General features: G+C 42.5%; 1 protein-coding gene across 1 annotated transcript in view; it reads left to right on the top strand.

The window, feature by feature from the left end:
* Nucleotides 1-22031, top strand: part of rnd2 (Rho family GTPase 2) — a 50394-nt gene extending 28363 nt beyond the window's left edge. Inside the window, exons 3-5 of the mRNA XM_077495475.1 lie at nt 7479-7588; nt 13706-13840; nt 21662-22031. Coding sequence (XP_077351601.1) covers nt 7479-7588; nt 13706-13840; nt 21662-21931 — 515 coding nt within the window. The 3' untranslated portion in view covers nt 21932-22031. The remainder of the gene's footprint in view (nt 1-7478; nt 7589-13705; nt 13841-21661) is intronic.
* The last annotated feature ends 5445 nt before the right edge of the window (nt 22032-27476 follow it).

Below are 27476 nucleotides of genomic sequence, written 5' to 3'. Positions count from 1 at the left end.
GTCTTTTTTTCCTTTTATCTTCTGTCAACGGGCTGCTGTGAGGTGATAAGATGATTCCTCACATGCACACGCACACACATTTTTTTTAAACACGCTTGTCTCGTATTTTCAATGCTTCTTCCCACTTTCCAAACCACTTCATTGATGGATTGAAGACACACAAGATGACACATTCACACATTTTGTGGAAAATGTCGACAGAGTTGGTGAGATTATGCCTCAGCTTGTACTGACTGATCAGGTAAAAAAAAAAACACTTTTATTTATTTTTTTAAACACAAAACCAATTGTGTTATTTGGACAGGATAAAATATCATCCCATGGGAATAGTCGGAATATTAATAAATAAATAAATAAATAAATAAATATTTAATAAATAAATTGTATTTTTAAATCTTCTTTTTTTTCTTTTTTTTTTCTTTCAATATAAGAATTCTTTCTTCCTGGAGGCGGGGCTCATTGGTGAGCACCTGGTGGCCGGACCTGCGCCCATGGAGCCCGGAGAGGCAACGTGGGTCCCCCTTCCCACGGGCTCACCACTGGTGGGAGGGGCCAAAGGGGTCGGGTGCAGAGTAGGCTGGGTGGCAGCCAAAAGCGGAGACCTTGGCGGGCCGATCCCGGGCTACAGAAGCTGGCTCTTGGGACATGGAATGTCACCTCTCTGGCAGGGAAGGAGCCCGAGCTGGTGTGTGAGGCCGAGAAGTTCCGACTAGACATAGTCGGACCCGCCTCCACACACAGCTTGGGCTCTGGTACCAGTCCTCTCGAGAGGGGTTGGACTCTCTTCCACTCTGGAGTTGCCCATGGTGAGAGGCGCAGAGCAGGTGTGGACATACTTATTGCCCCCCGGTAGCCTCCCTCCGCCTTGGGGTGGGGGGACGGGTCCTGACTGTTGTTGCATATGCACCAAACAGTAATTCAGAGTACCCACCCTTTTTGGAGTCCTTGGAGGGTGTTCTGGAGAGCGCTCCCCCTGGGGACTCCCTCGTCCTGCTGGGGGACTTCAACGCTCACGTGGGCAATGACAGTGAGACCTGGAGGGGCGTGATTTGGAGGAATGGTCCCCACGATCGGAACCCGAGCGGTGTTCTGTTATTGGACTTCTGTGCTCATCACGGATTGTCCATAACGAACACCATGTTCAAACATAAGGGTGTCAATATGTGCACTTGGCACCAGGACACCCTAGGCCGCAGTTCGATGATCGACTTTGTAGTCGTGTCATCGGATTTGCGGCCGCATGTTTTGGAGAGTCTGGGGACTCTGAGGTGGGCTCTCCCATCTCTGGGGTCTAAGTCACTGAGGTGGTTGGAAAGCTCCTCGGTGGCAGGGCCCCGGGGGTGGATGAGATCCGCCCGGAGTTCCTAAAGACTCTGGATGTTGTGGGCCTGTCTTGGTTGACACGCCTCTACAACATCGCGTGGACATCGGGGACAGTGCCTCTGGATTGGCAGACCAGGGTGGTGGTCCCCCTTTTTAAGAAGGGGGACCGGAAGGTGTGTTCCAACTACAGAGGGATCACACTCCTCAGCCTCCCTGGTAAGGTCTATTCAGGGGTTCTGGAGAGGAGGGTCCGTTGGGAAGTCGAATCTCGGATTCAGGAGGAGCAGTGTGGTTTTCGTCCTGGCCGTGGAACAGTGGACCAGCTCTACACCCTCAGCAGGGTCCTCGAGGGTGCGTGGGAGTTCGCTCAACCTGTCCACATGTTTTGTAGATTTGGAGAAGGCGTTCGACCGTGTCCCTCGAGGAGTCCTGTGGGGGGTGCTTCGGGAGTACGGGGTACTGGGCCCACTGATACGCGGGCTGTTCGGTCGCTGTACGACCGTTGCCAGAGTCTGGTCCGCATTGCCGGCAGTAAGTTGGATTCGTTTCCAGTGAGGGTTGGACTCCGCCAAGGTTGCCCTTTGTCACCGATTCTGTTCATAACTTTTATGGACAGAATTTCTAGGCGCAGCCGAGGCGTTGAGGGGTTCCAGTTTGGTGGCCTCAGCATTGCATCTCTGCTTTTTGCAGATGATGTGGTGCTGTTGGCTTCATCAAGCCGGGATCTCCAACTCTCACTGGAGCGGTTCGCAGCCGAGTGTGAAGCGGTTGGGATGAAGATCAGCACCTCCAAATCCGAGACCATGGTCCTCAGTCGGAAAAGGGTGGCATGTCCTCTTTTCTTTTCGGGGATGAGATCCTGCCCCAAGTGGAGGAGTTCAAGTATCTTGGGGTCTTGTTCACGAGTGAGGGCAGCGTAGAGCGAGAGATCGACAGGCGGATCGGTGCAGCGTCTGCAGTGATGCGGACTCTGTATCGGTCCGTCGTGGTAAAGAAAGAGCTGAGCCAAAAGGCAAAGCTCTCGATTTACCAGTCGATCTACGTTCCAACCCTCACCTATGGTCACGAGCTGTGGGTCGTGACCGAAAGAACGAGATCCCGGATACAAGCGACCGAAATGAGTTTCCTCCGCAGGGTGTCCGGGCTCTCCCTTAGAGATAGGGTGAGAAGCTCGGTCATCCGGGAGGGACTCAGAGTCGAGCTGCTGCTCTTCCGCGAGGAGCCAGCTGAGGTGGCTCGGGCATCTGGTTTGGATGCCTCCTGGACGCCTCCCTGGAGAGGTGTTCCGGGCATGTCCCACCGGCGGGAGGCCACGGGGACGACCCAGGACACGCTGGAGAGACTATGTCTCTCGGCTGGCCTGGGAACACCTTGGGATCCTGCCGGAGGAGCTGGTTGAAGTGGCTGGGGAGAGGGAAGTCTGGGTTTCCCTCCTAAAGCTGCTGCCGCCGCGACCCGACTCGGATAAGCGGTAGAAGATGGATGGAATTCTTTTTTTTTTTTTTAATTGCCCATGCTTCTGATGATTGGCTTCTATTTGAGGACTCCGAGGACTTTCTGTCTGACTTTGCCAAAAGTGCTGAGGCGGCTCCCCGGTCACCCGTAGGGGAAATAGCGTGAGTGGTTTTCTTGCTGAGACGAAGGCCCGTCGTGACCGTGACCTGCCAATCATTTTGATGTCGGGGGCTGATGCATCCGTCCCGACGGCCTCGTTAACAGCCTCTAAATTTAAACATATAAACAGCTTTTAAAAGTGCCGCCCGCTCCATTTGCATGATTTTGCCTAATTCCCTGCTAGCTTCTGTCATCGCTTGCTGCCTGGCTTGCTTCGCATGCAGACCGATGTCCACGGTGTCCTTGACTGGTCCTACTGAATGGCAACAAACACCGCAATCAAGCTGTCTTAAACACAATTACTTCATTCAAAGCAAATCTATGCAATGCTTTCTGGGTACGACAAACTATATTGTGTCATATACTACTTTTATCACTTACGGGTGACATCCAAACACCAAATATTGATATTGTTATATATACACCCTAAAATTCAGTGTATAACACGTATCCACGAATAATACGAACCCTTTCGCGCAAAAGATAGATTTATGCTTCTGATGCAGACTCTCCCATTTATGTTGTTTTCAACAAAATATTGAGTTGAGTTTTTAATTGCTGCTGAAAAGCAACATTTTCCTGTGTTACTTTGCACTACAAACTCACCATCTCCCCTCGCCCTGAGGCTGAAAGGCATCCATGTTTAACGTGCAGCCTGTGAGCGCGTTCCAGGCTGTTTGCTGCATTGTTCTCAGCGGGGAGCAATAGCAGGTCACCCTTGGGGGGCATTCGGCGCTCTGAGTGACGTTGCCGCATGCTCGCCATTGTTGTCGTCTTATTCTGTCACTCACAAAAGAGAACGCAGGGATGCTCCAGACAGGCTGCGCTTGCCTTTGTGCGCCTCCGACTGAAAAATATGCTTTAACGAGTTGACTAGTGAGCAGCAGGTTGACGCATGCGGCGTACGCTCACAATATTGATGCTGTTGCTGTCCAAAAAGGAGTCTGATTGGCCACTCCGAGAATGGAGAGGAGGAGAGTAGAGGTGGTGGAAGTAAACTGTACTTAAGTACTGATATTAGCAGTACTAAAAGATTCTTGGGTAAAAGTAGAAGTACCGATTGAAATCCTGGATGTAAAATAGGAGGGCTGTGTATCAATTATAATTCCCTCAATCGATTCAATTTTGATGCGCAAGAGTTCAGTTCGATTCAATTTAGATTTTTTTTTTATTCGATTCTTTTTACTTCAATCCAATATTGATTAATTATGGAGCAGCAGTTCTTCTCAAATATCAAGAACATGCTAAACTCCACAAACATTAAATTCCAAATAAAATTTTGCAGCGGCAGTAACTGGTTAAATTATTTATTTTATTCATGAAACTAACACCGTAACATGTAATAATCCCGTAAGTGTTACAAAAATATTGGTATCAGCAAGGATGAGATGACAATATACACATAATTCTAATTTAATAATTGTAAATATGAATTAAAGTTTATGAATTGTCTTGATGTACAGTAAGTCAGATATTTCATAAATGTAAGGAAATACTTTATAAATACTTTAAATTCATGTGAACAGTAAATTCCAAGAAAACTAAGATACAACAAAAAAAATCAGCCATTAAAATTCAATTTTCTTATGAATTTATGGGAAAAGATAATAAAATCAATACATGGTTTTATGAATCGATCAGGCTCGAAAAGAAAAATCGATTCGATATCGATTATTTGATTCTTTTTTTTTTCTTTTTTCTTTTTTTTTAATTAACCCAGCCCTATAAAACAGTACGAAATCTGGACTTAATTTATTCACAACTGTGAACGTTTACAGTATATTCATCAACAAGAATCCAACTGAATTGAATTTAATGAAAAAAAAAAAAATGTTGAAAAGCAAAGTTTAAAAAAATTACTTGTGTCGGACAAGAGCATGAAAATTGGATATGTGAGTATTAGTATATGATTTATAAAAGTATTATGGTATATGTCTAGGAATTTCATGTACATATGTTGCTGGCAAATGTACGCATGTCTAAGTGCATTTGTATACCTGACCAGGTTTATACATTTTTTTTTTTTTTATTTTTTTTTTTTAATAACCTAGTATTGTATCAATAATGAAATAAGTCTAAATATACAATGTATAAGGGGTAGGACTAGATAAGTTTTTAACTTCTTCCTACTCCCTTTTGAACATGTAAACTATGATTAATTGATGATTGTATAAGGTTCTCCTTTTCTTTTTAAATATTTTTTCTGCTACTTGTTTATATGTTCAATAAAAAAAATCAATCAATTAGTCAAATCAATCCACTGCTCACTGCCATCAACAAATATGTGCGTCAAGTACGTTTTTTTTAGTATATTATTTACACTACCTGCTTTGATAACATGAAATAAAAAGAAGTTTCTCTGTAAACATAATAGTTTCCTTGCATAGTGCTCATACTAGGGCTGCACGATATTGGAAAAACATGCGATATGCGATATACTTGCTGAACATAGCGATATCGATATTATTGCGATATTTAACATGTACCTAAAGAAATGTCATTTTTATTACCTAATGAAAGAAAAACATTTTTCATGTGGCAAAATAAGCAACCTTAATGTAATCTTAGTTAATTAATTGTAATTATGTCTTGATCATTTTCAACTATTGAATGGCGATGCACATTTTAGTTAGCATCTGAGTGGTCAAATTCATATAAAAAGCATAAAATTCCATATAAAACTTATTGCATGCCTTTGCGATATGCATATTGCAAGGGCCAATATCGCGATATCGATAATTTTTCGATATATTGTGCAGCCCTAGCTCATACTAACAAAAAGAATCACTTTACATGTGTTTTTGAAACCAAGCTTCCCATTGCCTTGCAAATGTTGTGAAATGATTAGCAAATGAACTCGGGGGGGGGGGGGGGGGGGGGGAACGCACTTCACTGGGCCAGGTTGTGTGTTCTAGGTTGGCACAAGACAAAACTCATTCATCGCAACACATTCTTGTAGCTGTCAACATAAAAATATCTGAAATAAGGTCATAAATGGAGAATATCTTCCTTCTCTGCTCTGTTTGTGTCTAATTCGAGAAAATCCAACGCTTCCGATTTGAGCAAATTGCCAGAATGAGTGCAAATGTGAGGCAATTGTCAGTATTTCTGAGAACCAGGCAAGATTTGTTTGAGCAATGCCTCTCAGGGCTTCAACCTTTTCAGTTTAGCCTTTGTGCTGCTCTCTCCAGATGATGAGGAACAAAAGCTGGGCGGCATTCGCACCGCTACGGCCTCACTTTGTGAAACCACTCCACATTCTTACTTTGATAATAGGAGACCACCCTTGTGCCTGTCCAAACCATGAGAACGAGTTGCAGTGCTACAATTAGGACTTGAAGAAAAATGTTCTGTAGAAATATGCTTCAAATTTCATCCCTGTGGCATGTAGTTGGTAACTCTGAGACTGAGACAGTAAATGGTACGTTTGAAGATAATTGCTGTAAAGGTGCAAAGACTAAAAAATTTGTAGTACTCAATTATGGCGATATAGACTTAAACTGTTATTCAGCACTTCACTTGGCTAAAACGGTAGGCTACCTAGTGACACACTTTGGTTCAGGCAGGAGTCTATGGAGTTAGAATCATGCCAAAACCACGTAAACACATAAAACATGATCTACGTACACAAAGAAGCTTTTATTCAATTACAAAAAAAAAATAAACAATCTTTTAAGTGCAAAAAAATGTTTTGCGCACATAAAAAGCAATTCTACATTATTTGGGGGAGGGGAAAGTGTGAGGTAGAGGAAGTGTGCGAACTGTCGGACCATTGATAATGTGGCTTTTAAAGCTTCATCTGAAGGATTAATACGCAAAGGCATTTAGATTTTTCTTTGGCTTTTTATTTAAGTGGAACATGGAAATGGCATAGAAGCAAAGTGTCAAGATCAGCAATTAATGCCAACAATATCTACAGTTGCTACAGATATGTTTTGACAGCCAAAGTTGGCTGTAACAAGTTTTCCTCTGACCAACTAGTCAGAGGATGGAAAAATGCTGATGATTTTGAAATCTGACTGCTTAAAGTAACAGTCCCATTGCTAATATTGTTGAAGCTGCTCTGGGCAGATTAATTTGACATGGCAACACAATGAGGCTGAAATCTGATTGGACCAAAAGAAAAATGTACATAACAATTTTATGGAACAAATGTTGGATTGTAAATGCAGGTCATCCATCACATCTTATTCTTGTTCCCTCTGTGGTGTGTCTGTGGTATGAATAGTTTTACTCTGTTTTATTTCAGGGGTTCACTTTTCCCGTAAGAAATTTGGGAAAATCTGATGTAAAAATGGCCTGATTTTTTATTTTTTTTTAATGATAAGCTTTGTATGGATTCATCTAGTTCTAGATTGACAAATGAAAACAACTTGGAAAGGGTCTGTTGACTTTCACATAACCTCCTAATGGACATAATTCTCCATATGGCCAGAGGATGAACACTCCGCTGGGGCTTCTGAACGAGCTTGCGTGTTTATTTCTTGCTGCTGGTCCTGACCTTTTTCTCAACATATGTGTGTATGTGTGTGTATCCGCAGGATCGTCCTATTACGACAATGTGAGGCCGCTGGCGTACCCCGACTCCGACGCCGTCCTCATCTGCTTCGACATCAGCCGCCCCGAGACTCTGGACAGCGTCATTAAAAAGGTCAGCGGTTTGTTCCCCGCACATGTGGCTCGGTAGTGTAGTAACGAATGGCAGCCTTACTGCTCCTTTTTATCTCAACCAAATATCCACTTGACCTTCAATGCTCTGCAGAATGGAAGGTCGGGGGGGTATAACAATACACAAATCAGCCTTGAGAATGCGTATCAAAGCGAGGCTGCACACAAGCGTCACACTTAATAAGCTTGAAAAAAAAAAAAAGGGCAAAATTCCTACTGAAGAGCAGAGATGGTGGCGGCGGCCCGGAAGGTAGGATTGGTCACGGTCACACATCGTAAATCATCTTGCTTTTGGAGAAACTTGTCCCAGGCTAAGGTTGTGCTATTCATTCAAAATCGAACGCATGCCTCAAAAGTCAAACACAAAGCAGTGATTACAAATCAATTGACTCTATGCACATATTGCCGTGCCATTTTTTATGAGTGTGGTTGTGTGCATTTGTCAAGGCATCGAAGAAGAGGAGAGACGACAGTACATCGAGCAATCACTGCTGTGTGCGCAGATAGATACGTTTAACTCGGCCTTGTTTTTTCTCTTATGCTAACCAGCGGACAAGAGTGTGTTAACATTCGCAGGGATAATTGTCGTTCGAGATACCACACTAAAGTGTGTTCTCGGCATTTTCTTCCGACTGATGTTATCATTAGTGTTGTTCCGATACCGTTTTTTGGCCCTCGATACCGATACCCAGCTTTGCAGTAATCAGCCGATACCGATACCCAAGTTTTTTTGTTTTTTCTCAACATGAAAAAACTGTCCTGCCAGTGGTTCACAGCATTCAAGGGCCAATAGGATATCTTAGATTGGCATGCAGTGATCATGTCACATATCAGTGAATGTCGTGCACGACCAAGACAAGATGCTGCATCCAAAATCCTATATTAGCTTTGGAATTAATGGTATCGGCATGTTACTTGTGAGTAGTCACCGATACCGATACCACTGTTTTAATGCAGTATCGGCAGCTCTGCCGATACCAGTATCGGTATCGGAACAACACTAGTTCATCCATTCATCCGTTGACCACACAAGGGCCCCGTTTAACAGTTGAAGCAGAGCTGTACTGAGAGTTGTGGTTGGTTGGTTGGTCATTGAACATATACTGTAAACACATAACAAAATATATGTTGACGTTAAAATGAAATTGAAAAAAAAAATTGAAGAAAGAAAAATAATTCGCTAATAATGTTATCATTTACATGTTCAAAACGAGTACGAAGAAGCACAATAACTTATCTAGTCTACTCCCTATTAATTACATCACGTTAATGTACTAATAAATTATTATCCAATAAAGTATCATTTAAAAAAAAAAACAAATGGAAAATTACAACATTATAACATATAACATTATGAACAGTTATCTGGCAGTTCCATCTGAAAGATGCAACACCTCGGCCTTACCGTCTGACTGTTAGTAGGGAGGTGGGGCCCCTGTTCTTTTTGAGCGGGTTAAGGATTTAGGCTTCAAGTTTTACATCACATCAACAGTGCGCTCCGCTGAAGTCTCCTCGCACCGGGAGGTTAAGTGCGTTAAGACATCGAATGTGTTAGTGCTTTGTGCATATAGTCCATAATGTCCCTTGAGTTACAGGAAATTAACACAGTTGTACAGTGTACTGGTACATGAGCGTCTATTTGTGTCTAAGGGCTCACTGTTGTTTAGTGGGCTTCACATTGTCTGCAGTCTTTGTAGATTGAACCCAGGACACCCTCAAATATCTGGACAAGCCTCAGTGGAGCCTGTCACCAAGGCCAAACAGATCCAAGGTCAAGCTTTTGGTTTTTCCATGAATTTCCTTCACACAGGGGAGGTGCAGGTAACGGGGTTGCCGTGACCCCTGACCCCTAGCTGTCGCCCTGTTAATCTCATTTCAGGGTCGCCTTCAAAACCTGTTGCGACGACGGCCGTCCCAAATTAGACTTTTGACTTGTGTTGACAAGCAAGGCCGCCGCTGAGGAACAAGAGTTAAACAATCAAAGAATTTGATTGGTGCTTGTTTTCAGGGCAGGGGCGGGGCTCCAGAAGTCAGTGTTTTTGTTTGGGTTTTTTTAGTCCAAAGGTTTGTCTGACGATGGTCACGTCATGCAAAACATCGCATGCTATTCTGTGTTCTTATGCATTCGTGTGACACACTCAGCAAACTGTTGTTTCAGCTGAGCGTCACTAGCATCATTTGACATACATACACATGCATGGGCACACACACGCACACACAATTTCCAATCAACAATTTTTTTTGTTTTGTTTTATGGAGGGAAGGCTGGAATAGATTATTGGCATTGCCATTCATTTCAGTGTAAAAATATGATTTGAGATATGAATGTGGTGAATGTATCTCACCACTGTATTCAAAGAACCAAACACGTTTGGAATCTGGGAGGAAACCCAAGTCAGACCTGCAAGCCGGACATGCCACTCGTCTCAATGAATTTGTTTATTGAGGAAAATATTGATCGATTACTGCACTTGTGATAGAACTGGCAATTAATTATCTGACATATGGCATTTCCGTTCAAGCTAATTTGATTTTGCAGTGCACTTGGATGACACACAGACCTCTGCCAAGGACAAATGCAGGGCCGGCCCTACATGATTTGGTACCCTAGGCGAAAATGTACATGGTAGCCCGCCCCAATCCCATAAAAAAATAAATAAAAAAAAAAAAAATTAGAGATATATTATATTTAATAGCACACCACGCAATAAATACCAAATTCCACAAACAAATAAAAATAAGAAAAATAACAGAAGTACAATGCAATGCAACTTTTTATTGCAATTTTTGAAAAATTACAGTATTTAAAACCTCAAAATATTTTCACTATGTACATTAATAATTGTGTAAGATACAAAAAATATTAAATGTATCAATATACAAACGTCGATATATCGTAAAACTTTGGCAATAAGGTGATTCACAGATAATGTGAATAGTGTGCAAAAAAACTTCACTAGATAACTTAGGAACATAACGGCAAATACTTAAAATAGTGCACGCCGGGACCTCCTTGCAGCAAAGGCATCAATTGGTGCGTCAAAGGATAGCTGCCTGGATACTTCTTGATTGATGCTGATAAGTGCCACTCTAGTTAGCCGTTCTTGTGACATGGTAGACCTTAAATAGTTTTTATTAGTTTAAGCTTGGAAAAGCATCTCTCAGCTGATGCTACAGTCACTGATATGGTAGCGGCCACTCTGAGTGCTACCCACATGTTGGGATAGATTTCTCGAAGTTTTTTTCTCCTCTAGAAAAACTATAAAAGTTCCATGCTTGACATATTGGATTTTGGCCAGGTAAGAAATGACTGCATCTCTGCTAAGAGTTTTTTTTTGTTTTGTTTTTAATTTATTAGAGTACATATTGCACAAATAAGTAGACCCCGAGAAAAAGGCTTGTTAATTCCAGGCCTAGCAGACATGTTGCTCCCCATAACAGTCATGGAGCTCATAGAAAATACTAGATGTAGTCATTTTTGTTGTGGGTTGCTTTTTTTTTTTTTGCATTAGTTAATTTGATTAAATTGAAGATTTTGTAATCTATGCATCCTATTACAACCTTACTTTCATGTTGTGAGTCAAGTGCATATTCTACAGAAAACATTTTGTCAATATTTTGGAAATTGTTCTTATGTTTATTGAGATATTGAACATCCATCCATCCATTTTCTTGACCGCTTATTCCTCACAAGGGTCGTGGGGAGATATTGAACAAAATCTTTAAATTTTTCAAAGGTGGTATACTCATATATGCTGAGCACTGTACATGATGCAGCAATAGCTGATATAACTGAAATAGTCACCTGGATCTAGAAGATCGAGCTTTGTGTCAATCAAAGTACTTCTGAATGGTGCTCGACTGGCCGTTGCTTCAGCTGTACATTAAACAAAATACATCACTTCAAATTATTTTGGTGTTAAAGCAGGGAAAGCAAATCCATTTGCATTATGATAGAATACAGTGTAAGAAATTATGGCTGTTTGTATTAAATGCACCATCCATGCACTTACATTCAGTAGCCTTTGGTGAAGATGACACTGAAGGATTGTTTACCACAGCTTCTGCAGGTGCTTGTTGTGGCTGCAAATATTTTCTCAGCGCATCTAGTTAAAAAAAAAAAATGCATTTACTATATCGATGTTTACATTAAACCAGCACATAATTCTTATTTTCAATAAATTAATAAATTAATGTGGTTATGTGAAACAATGACTTGTGCAAATCCATTTGCAGGTATCTGGACTTACTGGCTGTTTTAGTTTAAACTCAGCAAGCGTTGCCCCATTCTTGTGTGCAAAGTAGCTACTAGCATGGATGTAATGGTGCAATGGTGATGTAATGGTAAACAAGTTACAAGCAAGCTAAGAAGCTAACGCTATTTTCGTGTTTATTTTATAAACAATGATGATTGACCGACATACATACCTCTACCCTGGGCCCGTTTTTCCTCCTCCTCATTTCGCCGCTTTCTTAATGCAGCACCTGAAGGCTTGGACCTTTTCATTGTTGTCGATGTCAATGTATAAACAACACAAGTGTGCCAACCATCTATCTATCTTTCTAAAGTGCTGCCACTACACTCTGAGATGATATACGACCCCTCCCCCTACCTTTCATTCATTGTAATCGGCAGCAGTGGGTCAGGTTCACCCCCGGGTTTTCACCGGATGCGGTTGCGGTGCGGTTGCGGTGCGGTCCGGCGACGCAAGCAATTAGATTCCATTCATTCGAATGGTGCAGTTTACACCGCTTGCGGGTGCGTTGCGTGTCGACTGCGTCTCAGCTGCGGCGTGCCGCAGGCCTTCGGCAAGGATAGACCTATTTTCTATTTTTGCCGGACGCCGCAGCGGTAGGCCTCCGGCAAATGGCAAGCTAGCACAAAACACATAGAGCGGGACAGGAAGACCGACGCAGTTTCAAAATAAATTTCCGGTTACCTTTCAGAATAAAACACTCGCCAGCTCCTATTTCGCAAGCTTATCAGCAAAACGTGATGTGGGCGTCGCCGGGCCATGTGCTCATTCACGGTTTAGACACCAGCGAACATGGACGAGGAGAGGTTTATATTGGAGGTGGAAAACCACAAAATAATATATGACACGGCACATCCTTTTTATAAGGACAACCAAAAAAAGGATGCTGCATGGAATCTCATAGCAGAAGAAGAAGAAAAGGTTCAATCAAAAGAAGTCCACCTCTCTTTCTGCTTCTCTTTTGAGCACAGACTTTCTGTATGTTTGTCGTTGTGAAATGCGACATGATCGCGCGCGCGCGGTCCCGCGAGACACGTTGGGAAGTGGGCGGCGACGGAGCTGCCGGACCGCAGCTGTGCGGAGCCGGTGTGGATTGACCAAAAAATTGACGCGACCGGAGCACGCAGTCAAGACGCACCGCACCGCAACCGCACCGCAACCGCACCGCAACCGCATCCGGTGAAAACCCGGGGGGTTCAGGGCGCCAGGACAGCAGGTCCTCACAGTCAAACTCACAGTCATTTATTTGAAAAAGAAGTAATAAAAAAAAGGAACTTAATAAAATATATTTGCTATATAACACATTTTATGTTTGAAAACGCGAGAGGGGGGGAGGGCTTTTTGTGTTAGTTTTTTATTTTATTTTTATTTTTTTTTCCTTTCTGCAATTTGGCGCCCCCTCCACAAGATGGCGCCCTAGGCGACCGCCGAGCTCGCCTGGAGCCTAGGCCGGCCCTGGACAAATGTGCTACCAAATGGAATAGGCGCCACTTTTTGGCCCTCTTTAATGCAATATATTTAATACCTACTCGCTTTGACCAATAGAGAGAGTATGAGATGCAGTCATACCCGGCATATTGGTTGTCCGCTATTTATTAAATCACAATTTAGTGAATAGCAGTTCTTTTTTTCATATTTAAATGACAGTCACAATTTTGAGGGACCAAAAAAAATAAAATCACAAGTATATTTTTCAAAATTGTTCAGCCCTACTTTTGGTACCCTTCCATTCCAAGTGTAATCCTTTGATTGTTTGACAGAATCAAGGACTGTCCGAATGGGGAAAAACAACCAAAAGACCAAAATTAAACGGTGTGTGTTGTTGTTGTTGTTTGTGTGCACAGTGGCAGGGGGAGACACAAGAGTTTTGTCCCAACGCCAAAGTGGTCCTGGTGGGCTGCAAGCTGGACATGAGGACGGACGTCAACACGCTGAGGGAACTCTCCAAGCTGCGCCTCATCCCCGTCACCCACGAGCAGGTAACAAGGCCGCGTGACCTCTCAGGCAGACCTCAATTGAAAAAATTGAAAGTGGCCACACTGATTAACTTGAATCTGACAAAAGGAGTAAAACATATCATTATATGAACATTAACCAATCAAAATTAGGTATTTCTTTTGAAATTGTGAATGATAATACACAAACCTCGTGAAACAGGCCTGGACAAAAAGGATTGTACCTCTAGAAAAGAAAATACTGTTCAACCAAGTTGTGTCATCCAATTAGCATCACAGGTGTCGATATACAGACCAGAGAAAGTGAATTTTGACAGGTGAGTTATGACTCATGATTGGAAAGACAATTATAGACAAGCGTGTTCCAGGTAAAGGCTGTAAGCCAATTTCCAAGCATTTTGATGTTCCTGTGACAACAGTGGCACATGTAAAATCCAATGAACCCATCCTCACTGGGCATGGCCGCAGGAGGAAAACAGATGAAAAATTGAACAGATTGATTACACAAAATCACAAATGTTAACAAAAGAGTCCAACACATCAACTGTATGTTCGCAGATGCAAAAACGAAGCATACCAAGAAAAGAACACTGTCCCTACTGTGACAAATGGAGGTGGTTCTGTTATGTTCTGGGTCTGCTTTACTAAATGTGGCACAGTACGTCTTGGATTTCTGCAGAGTACAATCAAATCTCAAGATTATCGACCCGCTATTCTAGAGAGAAATGTGCTTCCCAGTGTCAAACCGTTTCAGCGGCAGGTCAGAAGTCTTGCAAAAGAATGATGAGCCAAAAACACAACTAAAAGCCAAGAATACGAAAATAAAATCAAGTGTTCTTTGTTTTCAGCAGAATGTGAGAATGTTGACAGATCGCTGGACTCGGTACATTTGAGTTGGAGTTTTCGCTGACCTCAGGACTGTGGACACGCACGCGTATTTGCATGTTTCAACACTAGAAAATAGACGTTGACAAATGAGCGAATACGGCCTCTTCGACCTCCGCGCCGGGCCGAGGGAGGCCTGATAAACCGCTCGGCGAGTCTGTGAATTTTAATCAGCTTGTTCCGTTTGTTGCGCGCCGCACAAAAGCTGTCACACAACAAAAAGCCGTCTGCTGCGTTGTCCAAGTTGATGCAGCCTTCAACAAAAAAAACAAAACATCAGCAGCTGGGAAACAGAGCGCTCTCGTAAATAAGACATGTAAACAAAAGATGGTGTTACATGCTCGGGTGTGTCTAACAGGAAGGAGGAGAACAACATTACAAGAGCCGGATCAAAACTTCCACCTTTACAAGTCACAAATTTCTTCTTGGAAAAATTCTTCGCTTCTTTTTCTTAACTGTGACTTTTTCATACAAAGTTATGACAGTTCTCTTAACTTTTTTGTTACTGTTTAATAACTAGTGTATAATATTGGAGCTTTTCTTGAAATTAAACCTTTTTTTCTTGAAACCTAAAATCATCACGTACAATGTATTATTTTCTCACGAATATTACGACTTTTTTCGTAATATGACTTTTTTTGTCGTAATACTGTGACTATACTGAATGAGTTCCCTTTTTTATCGTATTAGAACTTTTTTGTCACAATATTCCAACTTTGTTCTCAAAATTATAATTTTTGATATTATAATGTTTATTCTTAAAAAAATACAAAAAATACATTGTCATTTCATTTTTACCTTGTTTAAAAAAAATATGGAAAAAAAATCGCCCTCTCCCAAGCCACTTCAACCAGCTCCTCTGGCGAGATCCCAAGGAGTTCCACTTTTCCACCGGACCAGTTCCACACTGAAGCGGCATTTTTTTTGTCCCCGGATGTTCACGTCTCCGTGGGACTTTTTCAGCGTCGAGCGGTTACAACGGAACCGTTTTTTCGAACCATCTCGGAGGTGGTTCTGCAGCACCGGTCTTCTGGGGCCAAGTGGGGCCGTGTCGACACTGTCATCTAATTGGCCGACAGCAAAGCAGCAAGCAATGCCAAGGAGCATGCCCATTTCCTTATTTTATGCAAGTGAGGCAAGAAGCGCCCGCCGGTCTTCGCCAAAGTCATAAAAATACAGTGTATACAATAAATATAATAATGTTTTACAACAACCTGGAACTATATTTACAATTTGAAAGGTACTTGTGGATGGATTTGTAATGATTGTGGTTTAAAAAAATCGATGCACATCTCTCGCCTGGTCGTGTGTTCCCATTCACTTGAATGAGAGCTCCAGCGGCAGTTGAATGAATGAGGCTGAGCTCTCCATTCAGAAATAGCTTCATGAGCTGGTCATTAAATCAAGATCGCAATATTTCATCCATAGACGTGAAATTGTAAAATGGTTCAATGTTGACGCGACTTGCCACTCGTGAAATGTTATGGCAGATCCGCACGGACTGCGGGAGTGCAAGCTTGGCTTGGACAGTTCAAATGATCCCGCCCCCTTCCCGCCGCCTGTCTGAAGTAATGGAAATGCAATGGAGGCCGTGTAGTATTGTTTTTGTGCAGTGTGGTGTGGTAGCGTGCTGTGTGGAGCTAATGGAAAAGCGGCAAAAGTCTCTCCAGCGTGTCCATAGGTGAGGGTAGGAACATACCGCAATTATTCACCGTAACGGACCGATACAGATTCCGCATCACTGCAGCCACTGCACCGATCCATCCGCCTGTCGAGCTCCCGCTCCATCCTGCCCTCACTCTTGAACAAGACCCAAAGATACTTAAACTCCTCCACTTGGGGCAGCATCTCATCCCCAACTCGGAGATGGCACGCCACCCTTTTCCGACTGAGGACCATGGTCTCAGATTTGCAGGTGCTGATCTTCATTCCAACTGCTTCACACCGCTGTGAACCGCTCCAGTGACAGAGTTGGAGGTCACGGCTTGATGAAGCCAACAGCACCACATCATCTGCAAAGAGCAGAGATGCAATGCTGAGGCCACCAAAACGGACCCCCTCAATGCCTTAACTGGACCTAGGAATTCTGTCAATAAAAGGTATGAACAGAATTGGTGACAAAAGGTAGGTTGGACTTGGTTGCCACCTTGGCGGAGTCCAACCCTCACTAGAAACAAATCCGACTTACTGCTGGCAATGCGGACCAAACTCTGACACCGGTCGTACAGGGACTGAACAACCCGTATCAGGGGGCTCGGTACCCCATACTCCTGAAGCACCCCCCACAAGACCCCCTGGGATCCACAAAGCACATGTGGTTGGGCGAACTCCCCTGCACCCTCAAAGACCCTGCCGAGGGTGTAGAGCTGGTCCACTGTTCCGCGTCCAAACACGACAGCCCATTAACATCCAGAGCCTTTTGGAACTCCGGGAGGACCTCATCCACCCCCAGGGCCCTGCCACCAAGGAGCTTTCCAACAACCTCAGTGACTTCGACCCCAGAGATAGGAGAGGCCACCTCAGAGTTCCCAGACTCTCCTTCCACAAAGGAAGGCGTGTTGGTAGAATTGAAGAAGTCTTCAAACTATTACCCCCACCGACTCGTGACGTCCCAAGTCGAGGTCAGCAGCACCACATCTCCACTATACACAGTGTTAATGGTGCACTGCTTTCCTCACCTGAGGTGCTGTATGGTGGACCAGAATTTCCTCGAAACTTTCTGGAAGTTATTTTCTATGACTACGCCAAACTCCTCCCATGCCCAAGTTTTTTTTTTTTTTTTTTTTTTTTTTTTTTTTTTTTTTAAGAGCTCAGAATTGTTCATTCGGTAGTCTTACCGATTCAACGTCTTATCATCATTGCTCTTTTTTTTGTGTGTGTGTGTGTGTATGTGTGCGTGCGTTTGCGTGCGTTTGCGTGCGTGCGTGTGCGTGTGCGTGCAAATACGTATAAATTTATACTCATTAATTCACCTAAAACCTTATAAATATCCCATTACCCTTCGCCTTAACCAGGTACTTCAGAATCTTGCCAGAGTCGTGAGGTTCAAATGGTCAGGAGACCAGAGAAAAGGTCAGAAAAAATAAAGAGAAAAGAAAGATAAATCAAAGTGAAATCCAGCACCGACCAAACACTTCCTGCCTTCCCCATGGTTACAAAATCAAAGTCTTACGCCAACCCCGGAAGCCTCTAAATTCCAGCAAATTAGCGAGATCTCAAGAGACCAGAGGAAAAAATAAAGAGAGGAAGGAGGGAAGGATCGATGAGGTAGCGTGAGATCCATAGAAGCCAGTACATCCAATCCATCAAAGTGAAATCCCGCACCAACCAAACCCCTCCTGCGTGGTTACAAAACCAGAGTCTTATGCCAACCCCAGAAACCTCAAACTTCCAATAAATTGAGATCTCAAGTGTCCAGAGGAAAAACTAAAGAGAGGAAGGAGGGAAGGATAGATAAAGCAAAGTGAGATCCACAGACACCAGCACCCACTGATTCAAGGGGCTGTGGGAGGGAGAGGCAACTTCTGTTTGAGTTTCAGTAGATGCTGGCGCGATGGATCTGGCATGCATAAGGACCACCACCAAAGAAAGAAGCCGTTAACCGCGGTCCAGCAAAGCGAGCACCGCACCCCTCCGGAATCCCCAGGCCGCGGCAGCACCAAGGCCACCCCCAAGCCACCCGAGCGGACACCGGTCGGCGAGCCGACCCAGACGCCGGGAACACCCTCGCCCCAGCCCCGGCCCACACCCCCGAGCCCAAGGCCGCAGAACGAGGCCCGGCGGGCCCCCACAGCGCCCCACCGGTCCCCAGCCCCCATACCCCCACGACCCCCCCGCACCCCACCCAAACCCGCCACCCACCACGACCCAGGCCCCGCCACCCCCGGCCCCCAAACCCCCGAACACACCCCGACCCCCAACACCCAACCCCCCACCCACCCATACCTCAGCCGATATTGTCAATTGCCTCCGGAGTCCCACGGGCCAAAAAGGCCCGACAGGACTCCTTCTTCAGCTTGACGGCATCCTTTACCGCTGGTGTCCACCAGCAGGTTTGGAGATTGCCGCCACAAAACTCTGACGGGGGATTCTGCTAGTCGTTCTCAGCAAACCCTCACAATACGTGGGGGTCTGCCAGGTTTTGATTGGAGGGGGGCGTTCCTCCCAATCACACCCCTCCAGGACTCACTGTCATTGCCCACATGGGCGTTTAAGTCCCCCAGCAGAACGAGGGAGTCACCCGGGGCAGCGCTCTCCAGCACACACCTTCTAATGACTCCAAAAAAGGGTGGCTATGCCGAGCTGCTGTTTGGTGCACAGGCCCATACAACAGTCAGGACCCGGTGGTGGAGGGAGGCTACTCTCTCGTCTACCGGGGTGAACCCCAACGTACAGGCGCCAAACTGGGGCGCAATAAGTATGTCCACACCTGCTCTGCGCCTCTCACCATGGGCAACTCCAGAGTGGGAAAACAGTCCAACCGCTCTCAAGATTGATTGATTGGTACCAGAGTCCAAGCTGTGTGTGTAGTGTTGTTCCGATACCGTTTTTGGCCCCCGATACCGATACCCATTAGTTCAGCGCATTCAAGGGCCAATAGGATATCTTAGATCGGCATGCAGTGAACATGTCACATATCATTGAATGTCCAAAATCCTATATTAGCGTGGGGATTAATGGTATCGGCATGTGACTTGTGAGTAGTCACCGATACCGATACCACTGTTTTAATGCAGTATCGGCGCCTCTGCCGATACCAGTATCGGTATCGGAACAACACTAGCGTGAAGGCGAGCCCAACTGAGTTGAATTGGAACTTCTTGGGCTCACAGACCAGCGCAGGCTCCTTCCCTGCTCGAGAGGTAACATTCCATGTCCCAAGAGCTCGCTTCTGTAACCGGGGATCGTTCCGCCAAGGTCGCTGCCCTTGGCCGCCGCCTGACACGCCCTAGCAATCTCATGTGCTTGTTAAATACGCAACATGTAATTCTTTGTTTACTTTGTCTGTTGAAGCCTTTTTTTTTTTTTTTAAGAATTGCTCACTATCTGCCAAACTGTTGCTTGTCAACGTTCCAAATGGTGCTTGTGTTTCAAATCTTTGCTCTCAAGTTAAAGCAACAAATCGTCTGCTCAACGGCTCATATCAGGATATTCATATCTGAAGGCACAGAAGATCTAAAAGTGGACTTCCCGCCACTGTTGTCCAGGTGTACCTAATAAAGTGTCCCCCCGTGACTGTCACATTGCAGAAGCCGTGTAGCGTAATCCAATCGTTCTCACCCTTTGTTGATCTCAAATTGAGTTCTGAGCACAGCGTAGGAGTCGCCAGTAGGGCTGGCCGCTGCTTGAACCCGACACGTTTCTTCCGTAATCTGCCTCTGATCGCGCAGTTTCCACACCATCTTTCTTCGAGGACACGGATGCATCTCACGTGCGGATCGTTGCGTGCCGCCGGAATGGGAAAAAAATCAAAGTGTGCAGATAAAAAGCTTGAGCGCGTGATGAGAGGAATCATGGGAAACACTGTTGATGGTCACAGAAAGCGGCACTAAAGAAGAGGAGGAGGAGGTCACTCTGTACAGCAGCTTTCAATTGAATTCCAACAAATGAGCAAGGTAACCTTGGTGGAGTCTATAAATGGCTTCAACACAGTGACTTGTTTGCACTTTGTTGTCAACATGTGGTCGTCTTGGAGAACATTGCGTCCTCCGGTCTTCACGCGCCGATCATTAATGACAACTACTAAAAGCTTGTTTCAGGGTTATGCTCTCTTAACATTCGGCACAGGAACAAAAACAGGACATTAAGAAATCAAACATGCCACTGGAAACTGTCACTCGGGTGACTGCTTACTTGGACTTTCCACTTATGTCAAAGTTTAACTTCAAAATACAGCTCTGGTTCTACTGTTAACAAATGGTGCAATCAAGTTATCCTTGTGAATGTGAATAAGTTCCAACAAACTGTCTCTGGTGGTCAGCATATGAGGGAAAAAAACAAGGAAGGAGTTAAACCTGTCTATCTGCGCACACAGCAGTGATTGCTCGATGTGCTGTCGTCTCTCCTCTTCTTCGATGCTTTGACAAATGCACACAACCACACTCATAAGAAAAAATTACGAAAATATACTCCAAAATGCTGACAACTGGTGAGGTTCTCTGAAGGAAAACAAATGACAATCGCCACTACCGGAAAGGGCGGTGTGCTCATAAATTTTCACATAAACACGTCACGGCTATTTGTGCATACAATCCATTCGGACTTCGCTCTCAAAAATTACATATATTATTAAAATGAATCAACTCTTTTTTTTCTTTTTTCTTTTTTTTTTAAATATTATGGCTTTTTCCGTTTACCAATTCCAAATTTGGTCTATAGACTTTTTTTTTTTTTGTAAAAATATTACCATTTTTCCTTATAACATTGTGGCTTTTGCACAAAAAATACAAGCATATATATTATTATATATCTCAATCAAAACATTGACTTTTTTTCTCAAAATATCAGAACTTTTCTCGCAAAATTGGGACTTTTTCCTAAAAAAATATTTTTCTTGAAAAATGTGAACTTTTTCCTAAAATATTAATTTTTCCTCCAAAATGCGCCTTCTCACCTTCTTTCTTTTTACATTTCTCCAAAACATTTTGACTTTTGTCAAAATAAAATACCTTTTTCCTCATAACATTGATTTTTATTTCCAAAATGTAATTCTTATTATTAAATTGTGACTTCTCAATAAATATAACTTTTTTTTCTCTTAATACTAGAACAGCTACTTCTTTTGTCTTGTAATAGGATGTGTAATTTCACTTGTTGAATATGTACATACTTGTTTTCAACCAAGATTTTTATCTGTATAGCCCTTAATTAAACTCCTTTTTTACGCTCTAGTGGTTTGGTCATGCGTCGAATATCTGACGTGAAAATCAAACTGTCTTTTGTGTTTTGACGTGTTTGCAGGGCAGCACCATCGCCCGGCAGATGGGCGCCGTGGCCTACGCCGAGTGCACGTCCAAGGTGTCGGAGAACAGCGTGCGGGACGTTTTTCACGTCACCACGTTGGCGTCGGTGCGCCGGCCGCACAAGCCGGCGCTCAAACGCAGCGCCTCCCGCCGGGGGCTGAAGCGCACGTCGCAGCTGGCCCTCCCGCCGCTGCCGGGTCGGATTGAGCCCGCGGACCAAGCGCCCGTCCTGAGGAAGGACCGGGCCAAGAGCTGCGTGCTCATGTAGAAACCAGAACGTGTATAGAAATATAATACCAGAGGACGCCTATTTATTGTTTTTGTTGCACTGCAGGAGATGAAAAACAAAGTTGCTCTGTGGAAATGTGCTTATTTTTGGTGTCATTTTGTGTTGAGATTCGGGCCTTATAAGGAACACACCACACACAAGGACGCTGGTCTAGTGGAAGTGTGGCGAGAGACGGGGATGAGCCTGTTCATTCAGGATGATGATTGTAAAAAAAAAAAACCTTAAAGGATTGGAGCCATGAGGCGAGTGGGTGGTTTGTTTCTGAGCCGTGCACACGCGTCGCTACCACAAGTGCTTTCTATTGAGAACATCAACACATTTGCTTATGTTTGCAACACTAACGTTGTGTTTCATGTTATTTTGTGCTACTCTTCTTCGCTCACGTTGCAAAATAAAACGCCAGCTTGACTGCAGATGGCGAATTTAGTTGCTGGCTGCTGTTTCTTTATTAGCATGCTACACGTGCATGATGTCATTAACACTAATGCTTAAAAGGCACACACTAATTTTGGAAATGAAATGTGCATTCCTATACTGCTGTCCTAACGACAAATGGAATGTACATGATCCTAGTGAGTGGTGGTCGTCCAGCTTTTTATACCAAGCGTTACTAGCAGAAGTAGTTTTTATTAAAAAAAAACAAAAAAAAAACTTTTTATTCCTGGAAAGTATATTTAATATTGTAACCCACAGTGACATTTATTCAAAAGTATTAGGGGTGTGCCAAAAAATCGATTCATAAAAGAATTGAGATTCTAATTTATTAATCGAATTGAATCGACATTAATATCCAAAAATCAATTTTATTTAAATTAGAAATGAAGAAGGGGGGAAAAGCAGTTGTAGCCCACATGCTGTTTTTGTGGAAAAAGGCACTTACAATACAAAATTAATAAATGTTTAAACAAAAACAAAAAAAAAGACACTAATGTCTCTATTCGTCATTTTGTCTTGCAAAGCAGACTGGAGTAGATCATGACAATGTTGTGCATATGTGTAAATTGAAGCAGAAATCATTTGTCAATCAAATCATTTTGAATCAAAAATCGTTTGAATCGAGAATCGAAAATCGATAATAAATCGAATCGTAGACCCAAAAATCGTAATTGAATCGAATCGTGAGACAGTCAAAGATTCCCAGCCCTAAAAAGTATGGTAATTAGTGATTTGATTCAAAATAAATAAAAGCTTAAAGTGACATTGCAGAGTTCCATCCATCCATTTTCTTGACCGCTTATTCCTCATATGAGTCGCAGGGGGTGCTTGAGCCTATCTCAGATGGCTTTGGGCAGTAAGTGGGGTACACCCTGAACTGGTTGCCACATTGCAGAGTTTAAAATGTTAAATATTTTTCTACATCATGCATGCCCCACCAGATGAGTAGAAAGAGCACAGACTTTTAACTGTGACTGCGTTATCTTTGCTTCAGTGTTCGGTGCGAACACCCAACAGTTTCTTGGAGGAGGGGTGGAATGGTGACATCATGCTCATCCTCGCGGACAACTAATGCCATGTTAGCTAATGTACAACACAATTAGGATGGAAACTGATGAAAACAAAGAGAGGCTGGCTTCAAGCACAGCCCAAACTCCAATTCAGGCTCCAAGAAAGCCGAAAAAAAAAAAGTTTATTCGAGCGCCCATGCTTGCACATACACCAGTGCTGCACCATGCACTAGTTTGATCCTGAGGCTTCAGTTGCGCTTCAGGCCAGAGGTGGCTGTTGTGAGTAAAAAAAAAAGTGACAAACCGCAATACACCTTGAATATGAATTGAATTCATCCATCCATCCATTTTCTGAACTGCTTATTCCTCACAAGGGTCACAGGAGCCTATCCTAGTTGGCTTCAGGCAGTGAACTGGTTGCCAGCCAGTTCACGGCACACAGACGAACACACCATTCACACTCATTCAATTCAATTCAATTAACCCTCCATGCATGTCCTTGGAATGTGGGAGGAAACCAGAGTACCCGGAGAAAAGCCACGCAGGCACAGGGAGAACATACAAACTCCTCCCAGGAAGGCCAAAGCCCAGACTCGATCTCACGTCTTCTGCATTGGGAACGGACGTGCTAACCAGTCATCCACCGTGCCGTTAATTGGATTCAAGTTTTCATAATATTCACAATATTATCTGTGAACATAGATTTTTTTTTTTTTTTTTTTTACAAAAAGTTTCTGTGGAAAAAAAAATCTGCCTTTTTCTCACAAAAAATAACTCATCAGGAAAAAGTCATCTTAATAAAATTTTATCAAAAGCACAACTTTTCTTGTAATATTACAACTTTTTTTTTTTTTTTAAACAAGTTTTACACCTTTTTCATTAAAAATGTTCTTCTGTTTTAGATGTTTTTGCTTATGTTGAAAATGTTTTCTGGAAAAAGTAAAGAACTAAATATATATATATATATATATACATATATATATATATATATATATATATATATATATATATATATATATATATATATATATATATATATATATATATATATATATATATATATATATATATTAATCTAATTATCAAAATATTTTTTCTCTTAATATATCAAGTATTTAAAATAAGATGTGAAAGTTGACGTGAAAAATATTTTGTCATATCATATTTTACAACTTTTTTCATAGAATTACAACTAAGTATGCCTGTTGTAGCAAACTGTGCTATTTTTTGTTTTTTTTTTAATTCTCAAAATTAACACCATTTAACCACTGTTAACATTATAAGTTTTTCTCATGAAAATATATTTCTTATTTTTTTCCTTGTAATATTACAAATTTTCGCTATATTTAATCTTGAGTTAAGTATTGACAAAGTAATAAATAAATTAAAACTAGGGATGGGCAAGTATCATTACCTGGTATCGGGCCAATACCAAGCCTTATTTTTTACCCAAACATTGTGGTATTTTATAAATAGATTGGACATGTTTTATGTCTTTCTTTCTTTCTTTTTTTTAATGACCATGTAAGAAGAAACACATGCATAAAAAAAATCACACACTAAACACACCCTCCTGCAGCGGGTGTTGCCTTTAGCAGTGCATTAAATCTAACGACCTTTCCCTCGTTGACACTTCTCAGCTATTATTGCGTTCGACTGCTTTGTCTGGCTCCGCTGTATAGATTCATCAACCTACACACTTTTTTTAAGTGCTTCTCATTTGAATATGTGAGCAATTTACTTGATGCGGGACATTGCTTTTAAGTGTATTTTGAGGCAGCTTAACTGCTATGTAACTGATGCTGGTGTTTTTCCAGGTAGATGCATACGCACACGCGCACGCACACGCTTTCCCCGAAAGGATGCTAGGTTGTGTGATAAGAGGGGAAAGCGGCGGCACGTTTTGCCAGTTATATCAACTCTCCATGTTTCTGAAGTGCAGTCGTGAGAGTGATAGACAAGCTGGAAGGGGATGAAACAGCTGTTGGCGGGCTTGTCGGCATGTTCATTCGGCACGCTTCATGTCAAGGTCAAACTGATGCAGAACAGCGTCATAGAGGCGCAATTACGATGGCAGTAGTTATTTGATTGCTTCTTCCATTTGCCGAAATAGAAACATTCCGGAGAGACACTTCCTGCATGCAGGTTTGATGTGCAGAAGAATTTTCAAGTAATCATTGCTTACATACACCACACACTAGTAGTGGGATGACTTCAGTTTTTTTTTTTTTTTTTTTTTTTAAAGTTTTTTTTTACTATAGATTTGTCAGCTTAAAAGCTTTTTGTTCGTGTTTACGTCCTTGTGCCATCAGTCATGGCCCGAGTTCTGTTCCAATTGAAAGTACGCATAAAGCAAGAACGCACAGTTTTGTTTTGTTTTTGTTTTTTTTGCAAGTTTAAACCAAGGATATGCTTTGGTTGGATTTCTAGCTGCTGTCACAGAAATTATATCAGAGTCTGGGGGGGAGTTCACAAGTACACAGCAGCCATTCCAATTTACAAAGAGACATAAGCAATCCTAGGAAGTACATTCTCGAATACGTTCTTATGAAGACCGTATTTGGCGAGTTCATGAGACCGTACTCTGTGTTCTCGATATGAAGAAACGGCCGCTGATGGCTACAAGAAAAAGGTTGATGGTTGAGAGAATTGTTGTTCAGATGTTTTCTTTGGTTACATCAACTGCGTATACAAGAAAGTGGCTTTGATCGCCCACTTCTCGATTTCGTTTCATTTTCTATGCAGACTCAAGTTATATCGTTTGTCTTTTCATTGTTACGGAAGGTGAATTTCCTGAAGTGAGCGTTTGAGGTTTCTTGTCAACTAGCTTTAGCAGTTGCTGTTTTAGTTGAATGTGCATAGCACTTGTGCTGTGATCATCAAAATATTTCACAAATATCAATACGCAGTTGTACATTAAAAACTAAAAATTATCAAAGAGACTTTTGAACAAATAAAAAAGAAATAAACAGATAAATCATGATTACATTTGTTTTTATTAATTTGTAATTACAGTATTAAAGAACCAATAAAATATATTTTCTTTCCTGCAGTGGTAGACATTAGAAAACCTTTCCTAAAAAACAACAGCTTGGTGCAATACATGGTACACTGTCAAAAATTAAAAAAACAAACATACATTTCTTTGCAAGTCTTTATTTCCATTATTTTCTTTATAAAAATGTAATTGCCCAAACATAATTTCCAAGCAAGGAACAAGCATGAACTTTGCAGAAGTGTTCGGCTGACATCATTGACTTGCAAATAGAGACAGAAAAGACACATTCTGCTGCTTTTTTGATACCGTGCATTTAAAGACTGGATGCTCTTTCACACTAACAATTGAAACACTTAACATCACTGATGCGAAAATGGAACAAAATCTGTCTTTGTTTGTTTTGTTTTGTTTCTTTTCCCAAGCTAAGAAATGTGAAACGAAATGCTGTGCAGTGTGCCTTTGAAGCTTACATGCACCATGGCAAAGGAAGCGATGTATGTAGCTAATATAAGCTAATGCAGCATACCAGAAAATTCTGTTGAAGAGAAACAATACTGTGCATCACATCAGTAGCATAGCATGAGCCTTTGGAGCAAACAAAAACATAGCATGGCAATATTTTATGTACAATACATGACTTACCCTGGAGCAGACAGAAGGAATGCCTGTTGATTTTTGAGGGATTCAAATGACTACAAAGTCAACTGCATAGCTTTATCTATTAGCAAGCTAACATAGGTTAGCATTATTGTATGACCTATCCAACTAGTACAGAGGGGATGGATGGATGGATGGATGGATGGATGGATAGATGGATGGATGGATGGATGGATGGACGGACGGACGGATGGACTGATAGCCTTATTGGCCTAGCTTACTTGTGTTAACTTTATGTTAGTAGCATAAGGAAAGCATTTTGCCAATGTTGCCAATGCAACATACAAGTATGTTGCTTAACTTGGAGCTGATTTAAAAAAAAAAAAAAAAAAAAAAAAAATGTGACGTTCATTCTGAGGATCACCACCACATAGCTTTATCCGGATTTAGTTGGGTTAACAACAAAAATTCCCTCCAACCTCTG

The sequence above is a fragment of the Festucalex cinctus genome, chromosome 1, assembly GCF_051991245.1.
Source record: "Festucalex cinctus isolate MCC-2025b chromosome 1, RoL_Fcin_1.0, whole genome shotgun sequence".
NCBI lineage: Eukaryota > Metazoa > Chordata > Actinopteri > Syngnathiformes > Syngnathidae > Festucalex > Festucalex cinctus.
Note: the sequence above shows the minus strand (reverse complement) of the source record. Positions and strands in the feature narration are given on the sequence as shown.